Source organism: Coregonus lavaretus, assembly GCF_964263955.1.
Source record: "Coregonus lavaretus genome assembly, chromosome: 11".
Lineage (NCBI taxonomy): Eukaryota > Metazoa > Chordata > Actinopteri > Salmoniformes > Salmonidae > Coregonus > Coregonus lavaretus.
In genome coordinates this window covers 34,716,633-34,730,109 of record NC_139998.1, presented here as the reverse complement: position 1 = coordinate 34,730,109, position 13,477 = coordinate 34,716,633, and the positions used below count along the sequence as shown (strand labels likewise).

The 13,477-nt window shown below is 45.5% G+C and overlaps 1 protein-coding gene across 1 annotated transcript in view; it reads right to left on the bottom strand.

Moving 5' to 3' along the window:
- Positions 1-361: 361 nt before the first annotated feature.
- LOC311137730 (craniofacial development protein 1-like) overlaps positions 362-13,477 on the bottom strand; it is a 46,662-nt gene continuing 33,546 nt past the window's right edge. Inside the window, exons 6-7 of the mRNA XM_084172293.1 lie at positions 5,869-6,027; positions 362-1,554 (exon numbers count right to left, since the gene is read on the bottom strand). Coding sequence (XP_084028419.1) covers positions 1,461-1,554; positions 5,869-6,027 — 253 coding nt within the window. The 3' untranslated portion in view covers positions 362-1,460. The remainder of the gene's footprint in view (positions 1,555-5,868; positions 6,028-13,477) is intronic.

Sequence of the window (13,477 nt, the reverse complement as noted above, 5' to 3'; positions counted from 1 at the left end):
GCTGTGAGTGGAGGGGGCCTGGACACAGAGGAAATGAGGTTGAGAGATACTGTGTGAGTGGTGGAGTCCTCTGACATCCTTATTTAAGGCATAGCAGAGTGGGTAAGACGGCAGTGCCTGTCCGGAGGCCTGGGAGTGATGGGGGATGGGGTTAGGGGTGTAGGACCTAGCGGGGTGAGGGAGAGGGCAACAGTTGCATTTGGGGAAGAGGGGGCAGGGAGGGACTGGATATGGTGAAATGGTAGTGTTTCTGTAGACAGTTGTCTGGAGAAGGGAAAAACCTTAGAAGGGGGAAGAGGAAGGCTGGAATATAAGGCCTTGGGGAGGTCAGGGGTACAAATGAGCAAAACAAAACAACAACTTCAAACCAAATGACGTGCTTTATTCAATGTTATACAGTTGACACAGTACAGCACCAGGATGACAACATAAAACAAGTCCAAATTCTGACATAATAACACATTTGAGACATTATTATTCAGACACGCTTGAAGCCCATTCATTTAACAACCAGTAACAAAAAATAAAGTCCCTGAATTAGCCTGTCTGTGTGAGTGTCTGCTACTGAACAACCATACAATTACCTTGTAATAGGAGCCGTGTCATTACATTGGGAGAACAGTAGCACACGTTGAGGAAACGTTCAGTGATCCTCTCCCCTCTTAGCTCAGGTTTAAGAAGCAGCTAAGCTGACATGTTGATAAAACAAAATCTTTCATCTTGCATCATGTCAGAAACTGTGATGGTTATTGGTATAACTAAGGTACATCAGAGTGAGACAAATCTTTCTCTTCAGATTAGCTGGAATGTATCCAGAGTAGCGCAGTCTGCACAACAGGGAGGTGAAATGCAATCAACTTTAACTCTTCCAATGAACAGCGCACCAAACCGAATCACTGAAGGATGGCACAAATATCTGAGCAGTGTATGGATTCTTCCTCTCTTTCCCTCTCTCCTTCTCCCTTTCAAGTCAATGCCAATAACAACTGATTCAGAGTTCAGGGTGTGGAATCATGAGTGTGCTGCTCATTCTTCTCTGCTCACTCCTGGAATAGTTTCCCCTTTTTTTTTTTTTTTACCCTGGTGATGATGATGACCAATGTTCAGTACAGGAACACCCTCACAGCCATGTGTGAGGTAAGCAGGTTAACACTGCCACCACACCTCTCATAGAGGTAGGAAGACACAGTCAAGGGTCTGAGTCTAGGTGATTCAGGTCACACGCAGGTCCAGGAACAGATGGAGGTGTAATGAGAGCGCTGTGTGTAGATTGGGAATGTGAAGTCTGAGACAGGTCCAAAAACAGCAGGTAGCAGGTACAGTTGGCCATCCAGACAGATGGGCAGTCCAGAGGCCAAGTACTGGGAAGAGAAACCATGGTAGGGAACTGGGCAGGCATGTTCAGAGTGGTGCGCACGCATGTGTCACAATTGTTAGTGTGCTTCCTCCATTATTTAATGTCATCGCTTCATGATGTTGCCGAGACGTACTTTCTTTTCCTGCTCAAACTGCCGGTGGTCAACTCTCTGCAGGAAATTCTTCCTCTCCACATACCTAAAAACCAACAAACATAGAAAACAGAATTACTAACACACACAAAAACATCCAGCAAGAGATATTACGAAGCACACGTGCAAACACACACACACTGCTCCAATAGAACAACAGCCGTTCTGGGACACGCATGTTACACAAGGTCCTGGCTCATTGTTATAGTGAACACCTGATAGCATGTTAGCGCTAAGTGCGCACACACAAGTGAATTAGTTGATTAACAACTCTCTGGCTTATGTTGTAGCTTACACTTGAATAGCTGAGGTATTGATAACTAAATCTGCATTTGTGTGATGAAGATGAGTGTAATGAATGCCTAGGTTATAAGACAGAGGGGATGTAAGTGTCCCCAATGGCTGTTTAACCCTTCACACCCACCAGGAGCTAGAAAAGTAGCTCTTCCCATCTTTTTTTCCTTTGCCTTCGCTCTCTAAGCATTGCCTCTGCCTCGCACACTAGGATCCATATCTCTACACACAAGGGACAGCTTGAATTAAAGACACCACTGCACCCACAGTTATCCTCCAAACCCAAACCCATTCCCAGAGGAAGGAAGAAGCCAGCTCCCTCATGGCTCACGCCCACCACTGGTTGTTCTCTGGCCCTGGATCAGAGAGAGGGAGATCTCATCACTGGCCCCCCAGTCTGTGTGTGACCCACGTGGGAGAGCCGGCCCAGGGCGTAGCCCTACTATGGGGCTGTCTGGAGCTCCAAGAACAGCTCTGCGGCCTCCCAGTGTGGCTCAGTGGACCGCCTTCCTTCAGCCTACTGCAGCCTCTTGCCCAGTCCCCTGGCCTCCGAACCCTATAGACTGACTCCCTCCACAGAACCACATCCCTCCCAAAGAAATGGAAAAACACGGGAGAAATTGAGGTATTCGGAGAAAGCAGCAATTTAGCCTGTCGGACAGGTTGTATTTCTGAACCCTCTAAACTATGGTCTTTAATTGAATGTATTTACTTCATCTCACCACTGTCTAGAGAGGCTGAATATAGAGTGAGACGGTCTCCTCTCTCATCTCCTATACTGTAGCACAGACATAGTGGTGGGTAGTGTGACATCTCTGCCTGCATGGTTGAGAGCCTCCTCTACTCTCAGCAGGCAGTGACGGAGTTAATCATCCCAATGTTACTAGGGCTGCTCTTAGCAACGGGCAATGATGTCATGCTAGATTAGCATCCACAGGGGAGTATGAACCCCCCAAGTGCCTGGCTCTAGTGGAGACGAAAACATCCCAACACACTGGGATTGGAGAAATGAGAGAGCTAGCTCCCACCTCACACTGAGGAGCGCTGGGTAGCCATGGAGACAGTTGCAGGCTGGGTAATTATAATGACTGTGTAATTATGATACCCCCAAGACATGCTAACCTCCCCTGCTATTGGTAATGGTGAGAGGTTAGCATGTCTTGGAGGTATGATCTTTGACCCTCTGTAACTTTCTCACTCATCATTATTAACAATTCATTCATCAATATCTGTAATCATGGTAGCATCCACATTAAATTAATGTAGAAGTGTTTAGAAACATATTATATTCTTATTTATAATACAAGTGACACATTACATTATTTACCATTCAATTTTATTGGGCACAAAATAATCTGAAACACAACCACAACGAACTGCAAATGCATCCAACAAGTTGATGTAATCTTTGCGTGCTAAGAATATGGGACCAAATACTAAATTTTGGACTACTTTACTTATAAAAATATTTTTTTTAAATAATTTTGACCCCTACCTTTTTGAGAGAAAAAAAGTATTACTTGTTAAAATAAATCTCTTTCTCTGAGTAATTGTATTAGTATAAAATAATATACACTGAGTGTACAAAACATTAGGAACACCCCCCTTTCCCCTCAGAACAGCCTCAATTCGTCGGGGCATGGACTCTACAAGGTGTCGAAAGCGTTCCACAGGGATGCGGGACCATGATGTCTCCAATGCTTCCCACAGTTGTGTCAAGATGGCTGGATGTCCTTTGAGTGGTGGACCATTCTTGATACACATGGGAAACTGATAAGTCAAAAACCCAGCAGCGTTGAAGTTCTTGACACAGTCAAACCGGTGTGCCTGGCACCTACTACCATACCCCGTTCAAAGGCACTTAAATCTTTTGTCTCACCCATTCACCCTCTGAATGGCACACATACAGGACACAATCCATGTCTCAGTAGTCTCAAGACTTAAAAATCCTTCTTTAACCTGTCTCCTCCTCTTCATCTACATCGATTGAAGTAGATTTAACAAGTGACATCAATAAGGGATCACAGCTTTCACCTGGATTCACCTGGTCAGTCTGTCATGGAAATAGCAGGTGTTCCTAATGTTTTTGTACACTCAGGGTAATTTCCCATTTTTTTTGCATACAATATAGCTCTGTATTTGAATTATTTATTTTATACAGTCATTATTGCTCATCTTTATCAAGGGTGTCAATAATTTCAGACCCCACTGTATATCAACTGACACCTCACAGTCACCACTCAGCAAAAGATGGAGACCCTGTTGATGATGTCATGACTTCACCGTTGGCCTATCTGACAGAATTTGGTCATCTGATTCTGCGCCAATTTTTTCCACCCAATCTACATATGATTTGGCATCTTTAATTTCTCTGTCATATGTTCTCCACAAAGCAGGTCACCTTCCTATGGGTGAACACTTGAACTTGGCCTAAATGTTTCATACGCCTCAAGGTGACTTCAGTTTACAGTGGTTGATGCGATAGGAATATAGCGTGCTGGGTAGTTGTTGTCTACACACATTACTTTTGAGTGCAACACTCCAGAGTTCCCCTCAGGTCTCACTGTTAGCTACACACCATAAGACTGGCCTACATCTTTTCTACATTCATTATTCATGACCAAAAGCAAAGAGATGTTTAGAAGAGAGTTGGCTACACAGTAAATTTAGACCAACTCAACTCTCACCCTCATTTCACTGGCATCTCCTATGTGGTTTGTGTGTGTGACAGAAATAGGCATGCGTATGATGCACACATACACTACATGACCAAAGGTATGTGGACACCTGCTCGTCGAACATCTCATTCCAAAATCATGGGCATTAATATGGAGTTAGTCCCCCTTTGCTGCTATAACAGCCTTCACTCTTCTGGGAAGGCTTTTCAGTAGATGTTGGAACATTGCTGCGGGGACTTGCTTCCATTCAGCCACAAGAGCATTAGTGAGGTCAGGCACTGATGTTGGGCCATTAAGCTTGGCTCGCAGTCGGCGTTCCAATTCATCCCAAAGGTGTTCGATGGAGCTGGGGTCAGGGCTCTGTGCAGGCCAGTCAAGTTCTTCCACACCGATCTCGACAAACCATTTCTGTATGGACCTCACTTTGTGCACAGGGGCATTGTCATGCTGAAACAGGAAATGGCCTACCCCAAACGGTTGCCACAAAGTTGGAAGTACAGAATAGTCTAGAATGTCATTGTATGCTGTAGCGTTAAGATTTCCCTTCACTGGAACTAAGGGGCCTAGCCTGAACCATGAAAAACAGCCCCAGGCACGACACCTTTTCTGCAGAGCTCCTGGGTACATGGATCTGGACTGCTGTTACCATGTACACAGCAGGTGTTGCTCTGCACCTGACTCCCTGCCCCCCTCTAACCTCATATATACAACCTGCTCTAGACTGTGTTTTGTTAGCTCTGCTCATTAGCTTTCCTGTGATGCAGGAGGAGAAGGGACCAGTAGCCAGGCTGCCAGCTCATCAGTCAGAGACACAGATGAGGATGGAGATGAGAGGGGGAGAGAAATATGGAGCGGGGGGGCTGTTAAATTATTAATCTGTTCAACAGTAACCTTTAGGAAAGAATAATGCTACTGCAGGGCCTCTGACAGTAGAGGGAAAATCCAGCCTGTGCTGGGAGAGGAAAGGGAGATGGACGCCACATGGATGCTGCTGGTATTCTGAGCAGGCATGCAGACAGACAGCTGCTTCATACCTACAGGTCAGGCAGGGGGATAAGGCTGGACTGCTGCAGAGCTCAGTCAGGAACAATCTGCCTATCATCACAAAGGACTTGTCTATCAGAGATGATCTTTCTGTCTATCCAGAGTCCAACCTGCTGGTGACTACTGTAGATAGATAGAGGCCACTGGTATCAAAGACAGACGTGTGCTGTAGCTCAGGATTAGTACTGGACAGTAGACAGGATATGGGTCCAGTCCACCAGGATAAGGCTGGTGGGTAGAGGCAGAATACTTTTAAACTGATCTATCAGTTTCCCTGCCTCTCTATGGTGGAGTGGTGTTGCAGAACACTATATGGCATCGCTGGTACCAATAGAGAGACTAACCCTTCTTTGCCCCGGTTGTGGATGGCCAGCTCGTCCCCGATGCCCTCCTCATCCTTGAAGGCGTCCCAGTCCATCTTGGACTTCTCCAACGTGCTCATCTTCTGTTTCTTCCCCCCGAGGCGGTTCAGGATGCTGCCCATCCCTGCAGGCCTCTTCACACTGAGGAGGACACATATGGACGTTACACACTGACAGATAACACAGACACAGGGCTGATGAAGCTGGCAATTTTTCCAAGCCTCTTCTTCAGGAAATGGGAGAGAAAAGGGATGATGGAAGTTTCAAGGGAGAGAAATAAATGAAATCATCACAAGCTTTAATGCTCACAATGAAGAGAATGGACTAATGGGGCAAGGGAGAGAATGAGGAGAGAGAGGAGCATAAAAGGAGTTGGGGAATAGGGATGGATTTCAGATGATAAGACCGAACAAAATAAAATTGCAATTATTCTTCTGGCAGTGTATTTCAGACCCTCAGCTTGTTTCTTTGTGCAGCTGTGTGAACAAAGACGTCAGTCCATTTTGAATCAGAAGAAAGTCATCCTGACACTGAGGTTTCGCTTGGCTGCAGTAATGAAATGTTAAACGATGTGTGCTGAGAAATAGCTGAAGACATTAGACTGGCTCTTCTCTCCCTCTCCCTCCACCATAAGGAGGCCTAGGGGGAGGCAGAGGGCCATCAGACCTTGGGGGGAACTAGAGGGTGTCAATGGTCCAAGGACGAGCACTTTCACACTCAGGTGTCATAGTGCAGGTCCCTTCAAAAGGAACAGACTCAAAATGTGTTTTCACTATTGCTTTCCTCTCTTTATGTGCATCTGTGTGTGTGTGTGTGTGTTTGTGCGTGTCAGTAGACAGTAAAGACAGGGTGTGTTTAACAAGGGCGTCTCCTATCTCAAGGTTTTTGTGGATCACCAAGAAAGGGAAGTGACACTGAAACGAAGGTCAAGAAAAGATGACATGGCAGCCCACACCCTTCCACACCCACACATGTATCCGCAAACATGCCCACGCACAGCCTCCCGCTCCAAACATGTTGATAACAACCCTGTTTATATAGAGTTCCAGCTCATTGGAAGTGTGTTACAACAAGCTGCTCGTAATGTAATCGGCCGTAACAGGCTGCTATAAAATGACAAGGCAACGCGAGGACAAACACACACTGGCAAACATACTAATCAATCCAGCTGGAGGTAGGGCCAGCAACAAGCCTGAATCACTAACACACACTCCAATATTGTCAGTCATACAGTGCTACTATAGTATATCGCTACTTAAAGGACTGTGGTGAATTTACAGGTAGAGAGAAAAGGAGGAATAAGAGGAAAAAGAGAAAGATACTTTTCTCTCTTTCCATAAAGAGGGTAAGGGTTCTTTGAAGAGAAACAAGGCTAAAGTCTGCCTGACAGAATGCATTTGCCATCTGTGCCGGCGCTGTCAGCATCGTTCAGAGAGAAGAGGATGGCGGGCAACAGAAACGCGAGGGGGAATTTGACTTTTCTTCTGCATTATTTTGTTTGTCTGTCTTTCTGTGATTCCCTTCAGGAACAGATCCATTTCCTGCAGAATAGCAGAACGCCACACATACACGTCTTATCCTACCAACACACATAGACACATACCTGTTGACTGAACATGTCACATAAGCCCATGATTACAGACAGCTTCTGCCAACTGTGTCCACTGAGCACTGTTCCCACGGCAGCCTGACATGGGCCAGACTAAACATCCAAACAGCTTAGTATTCTACACATGCACGCAGCCACATGTAGACACACACAAGTGAATGCATGCACATGTGCTCAGAACACATTCAGATCTTAATTTGACCTATATTGTCACAGCAAAACAATCTGGCAGCAACAGGATTAGTCAAGAATGTTGCTTGATCGGTGGTTAGGCTATTAGCTGGCCAAAAATAAGCTACATGAATAGTGCAATACTGTTAATTTAACCGTGTGTTAGTGTGGGTTTTCCTGCGGTGCAGGAAAATTCTCAGCAACAAAAGGGTGATCAAATCAAGATACTACATTTGTCCTTGGTACACACGGACGGAAGCACGCACACCTACACATGCACACATTGTTCTATACCTACAAAAACAATAATATCCACTTAGAACACAGTGTATGGTGAGGAAAACTACATGGAGTTAAACAAAACACAAAACAGCTAAATGAATTAAGGTCACATATCTAATGTTGTTTTTCTTTTTGCTCCGACCCAATCCTGGCTCAGCTCCCAAGACAGGCGCTGCCAGTGTCCCACTCACTGCACTGCATCATTGGCCTCTGCTAAACACTGGGATACTGCTGCGCAGTCATGTGCAAGCAGCCAGTCTCAATGCAGCAAATTGAGCCTCAGCCTCCACAGCAGACTGCTAAAGCACATAGAGGTCTATAGAGGTCAGATACACTACACAAAACAACTCCAGTGTTAATATGTCAACATCTCGGTGACTGTGTCAAGGTTTGTGAGCCTCATTTGGGATGGAGAGAGTTATGGAGAGGGATGGAGAGAGTTATGGAGAGGGATGGAGAGAGTTATGGAGAGGGATGGAGAGAGTTATGGAGAGGGATGGAGAGAGTTATGGAGAGGGATGGAGAGAGTTATGGAGAGGGATGGAGAGAGTTATGGAGAGGGATGGAGAGAGTTATGGAGAGGGATGGAGAGAGTTAAGGAGAGGGATGGAGAGAGTTATGGAGAGGGATGGAGAGAGTTAAGGGATGGAAGGAAAAAGGTTGAGGGATACAGAGCAGTAAAGCAGTTCCTTAGTGAAGAGGCAGGGTAAACCGTGCAGCTATAGGTATACCTGCTCACACGCACCACTGTAATCCAGGCTCCAAACTGCTGTGAAAGGGGATAAATAGACAATCAGGGCTCAACTGATAGTCATTCCAGCCTGTCCCCATCCCTGTGTTGTGGGCTGGGGAGGGTCTGGGCAGTGTGCCATGCTGCAGCACTCAGCTCTCTATGAGTCTGGAGAGAATGTTAAACGCATGGCCAAGGTTACAGCACAGCCCTCCAGCAGAGATAACCCACTGTCCAGGCTGCACGGCCTGTTCTAGGAACATACAAACACACATGGATACATAGACACACACGTACACACTCTGTACACACACACTCACACGTGTGGTCTGGCTGATAGGAGGCCGCCAGTAATCACAGTCCAGTTTATTTGAAGACTGGTGTCTCCCATGACCAGAGACCCTCTCTATAGCAGTCTCACACACGGACACTGATAACACACAGAGCATGAAGGTAGTACACACACTAAACATACACACTCAAAATGGACATGATGACAGACATGCACACACACACAGCTCTGCAACCTTGGTGGAGGAAGGAGAGGAGAAGAAAGGTGAAGTGAGGTGAGGTGAGGAGCGGGGGGCTAAGAGCCAATGCAGACAGACAGAAGGACTGTAATGGCCATCTCACTGAATACCTCTCTCTCTGTCTCTGTCAGGAAACAGCTGTCATAAAAGCTCCTTACAACAAACCCGCTCTCTATTCTTCTACTGTTGCCTCAAAAGGAAATACATTCCTAAGCTCAGCCTCCCCACCACATTCCATTGTGCTGCACAAGGAATGTGTCCCCTTCTCAGGGAGGGCTGTCAGAATGGGACTGACCCCAAGCTTTACCCATAATAACAAACAAATGGACCACTAAAATGGATTCATGATGTACTGTCAACCATGGGTGCTGATAGTTAGTTAGGCTAACGGCTGCTATGCTCTGTTACACTACAGACCAGACCACCATGGTAAAATCCTCTTCTCTGTGGACCTCAACCTTCCCGTCTCTGTCCCCTCTCAGTGTCCTGTCCCTGTCTGTCTTAGATGTACTGAGAGGTCTGTCTGAACAACGGGACAGGGAGATGATTGTCAGACCCAGATATATCAAGGTATAAACATGGAGAAATTTCATTTTATCGGCAACGTTATACTCCATTTGGTTGGACTCTTGCGATACTTTTCCGTGTGCGCATGCGTTGGCTACATGGAGAAGCATGGCTCGAGTCCAACCAAATGGAATATAACGTTGCGGATAAAGTTCGGAATGACACAATTTCATGTGTACATGTACAAGACCTGCATACCTTCCGGAGACACTTGAAACCCTACCTCTTTAAGGAATACCTGGAATAGTATAACAGTAATCCTTCTACCCCCCCATAAAAATAAAAAGGGTGGTTATCCCACTGGCTATCCTAAGTTGAATGCACCAATTTGTAAGTCGCTCTGGATAAGAGCGTCTGCTAAATTACTTAAATGTAATGTAAATCACTATACTGAGAGCGTTGCTGTTTCTAAAAGGACATACAGTGCTTTCAGAAAGTATTTACACCCCTTGACTTTTTCCACATTTTGTTGTGTTACAGCCTGAATTAAACAATTCATTAAATCGAGATTTAGTGTGACTGTCTCACTGGCCTACACACAATACCATATGACGTCAAAGTGGAATTATGATGTTGTTGTTTTTAACATTTTAAATTAATAAAAAACTAAAAGCTGAAATGTCTTGAGTCAATAAGTATTCAACCCCTTTGTTATGGCGAGCCTAAATACGTTCAGGAGTAAAAATGTGCTTAAAAAGTCACGTAATAAGTTGCATGGACTCAGTCTGTATGCAATAATAGTGTTTAACATGTTTTTTGAATGACTACCTCATCTCTGTACCCCACACATACAATTATCTGTAAGGTCCCTCAGTCGAGCAGTGAATTTCAAACACGGATTCAATCACAAAGACCAGGGAGGTTTTCCAATGCCTCGCAAAGTAGGGCACTTATTGGTAGATGGGTAAAAAATAAAATAAATGACATTGAATATCCCTTTGAGCATGGTGAAGTTATTAATTACACTTTGGATGATGTATCAATACAACCAGTCACTACAAAGATACAGGCGTCCTTCCTAACTCAGTTGTTGGAGAGGAAGGAAACCGCTCAGGGATTTCACCATGAGGCCAATGGTGACTTTAAAACAGTTACAGAGTTTAATGGCTGTGATAGGAGAAAACTGAGGATGGATCAACAAAATTGCACACATATGATCAAAAGTATGTGGACACCTGCTTGTCAAACATCTCATACCAAAGTCATGGGCATTAATATGGAGTCTGTCCTCCCCTTTGCTGCTATAACAGCCTCCAGTCTCCTTGGAAGGCTTTCCACTAGATTTGGAACATTGATGAGGGAACTTGCTTCCATGTTGGGCGATTAGGCCTGGCTCGCAGTCGGCGTTCCAATTCATCCCAAAGGTGTTCGATGGGTTTGAGGTCAGGGCTCTGTGCAAGCCAGTCAAGTTCTTCCACACTGATCTCGACAAACAATTTCTTTATGGACGTTGCTTTGTACAAGGGGGCATTGTCATGATAAAACAGGAAAGGGCCTTCCACAAACTGTTGCCACAAAGATGGAAGCACAGAATCGTTTAGAATGTCATTGTATGCTGTAGTGTTAAGATTTCCCTTCACTGGAACTAAGGGGCCTAGCCCGAACCATGAAAAACAGCCCCAGACCATTAATCCTCCTCCACCAAACTTTACAGTTGGCACTATGCATTCAGGCAGGTAGCGTTCTCCTGGCATCCGCCAAACCCAGATTCATCAGTTGGACTGCCAGATGGTGAGGTGTGAACGCGTTTCCACTGCTCCAGAGTCCTATGGCAGCGAGCTTTACACCATTCCAGCCAACGCTTGGCGCATGCTCAGCCATGGAAAACCCATTTCATGAAGCTCCTGGCGAACAGTCCTGGTGCTGATGTTGCTTCCAGAGGCAGTTTGGAACGCGATAGTGTTGCAACCGAGTTTGTTACGCGCTACATCACTCGTCGGGCCCGTTCTGTGAGCTTGTGTAGCCTACCACTTCATGGCTGAGCCGTTGTTGCTCCTAGACGTTTCCACTTCACAATAACAGCACTTACAGTTGACAGGGGCAGCTCTAGCAGGGCAGAAATTTTACGAACTGACTTGTTGGAAAGGTGGCATCCTATGACGATACCGCATTGAAAGTCAATGAGCTCTGAGTAAGGCCATTCTACTGCCAATGTTTGTCTAAGGAGATTGCACAGCTGTGTGCGATTTTATACACCTGTCAGCAATGGGTGTGGCTGAAATAGCCGAATCCACTCATTTGAAGTGGTGTCCACATACTTTTGTATATATAGTGTAGTTACTCCACAATACTAAGCTAAATGACAGAGTGAAAAGAAGGAAGCCTGTACAGAATAAAAATATGACAAAAGATGCATCCTGTTTGTATTAAGGCACTAAAGTAAAACTGCAAAACATTTGGCAAAGAAGTTCCGTTATGCATTACAATGGTCCAATATAATCCAATCACAATAATTGTATAACAAGAGAAAACATTTAGCCACTGTCCAGTGATAATGCATAGCCTATGCAATTATGAGTGTGTTTGGGCACCAGAGAGTGACAATAGAGTATGTTTAATCATATTTGTTATAGGCTTTATTCAACTGCAGGCTTGACAGTTTTAATAGAGACCTTTGAAAGGAGGCCAATTGGCTACCCATCCTTACTAAAATAAAACAAGCAAACAAGCCCATACAATCAAACTAATGAGCAAACAACAGCCGTAGCAGTACCTCGAGCCTCATTCGGTCTTCCAGCTACAGTACAGTCCTTCTCTGTGGTGCAAGACTCAGGTGACTGAAGTGATGCCAAGATGGACTACACCGTATGTCAGTGTGTGTGTGTGTGTGTGTGTGTGTGTGTGTGTGTGTGTGTGTGTGTGTGCGCGCGCATTCTGGCATGCCCATCTGAACTTTCCTCAGAAGATTCCCTCCGTTCCTCTATCTTTCCCTCTCTCTCTCTCCATTCCTCCTTTGCTCTCCTCATTTCTCAATGATCTTCAAAGCCTGGTCCAGTCAGGAATGTGTTGCCAGGGGGCTGGTGGGTATCTCCTCCCCTGCCCTGCCCTGCCCAGCCCTGGGTGAGTCAATGAGTGACAGCTCTAGGTTAGGGTGGACAATACGGAACACCTGCTGTGGAGGGGCTCAGGAGATAAAAGATCCCAGAAATGTTTCATACGCACAAAAAGCTTGTTTCTCTAAAATGTTGTGCACAAATGTGTTTACATCAATGTTAGTGAGCATTTCTCCTTTGCCAAGATAATCCATCCACCTAACAGGTGTGGCATATCAAGAAGCTGATCAAACAGCATGATCATTACACAGGTGCACCTTGTGCTGGGGACAATAAAAGAGTGCAGTTTTGTCACACAACACAATGCCACAGATGTCTCAAGTTTTGAGGTAGTGTGCAATTGGCATGCTGACTGCAGGAATGTCCACCAGAACTGTTGCCAGAAAATGTCATTTTCTCTACCATAAGCCGCCTCCAACATTGTTTTAGACAATTTGGCAGTACGTCCAACCGGCCTCACAAGTGCAGACCACGTGTAACCACACCAGCCCAGGACCTCCACATCTGGCTTCTTCATCCGCGGGATCGTCTGAGACCAGCCACCCGGACAGCTGATGAAACTGAGGAGCATTTCTGTCTGTAGTAAAGCCCTTTTGTGGGGAAAAACTCATTCTGATTGGCTGGGCCTGGCTCCCCAGTTGGTGGGCCT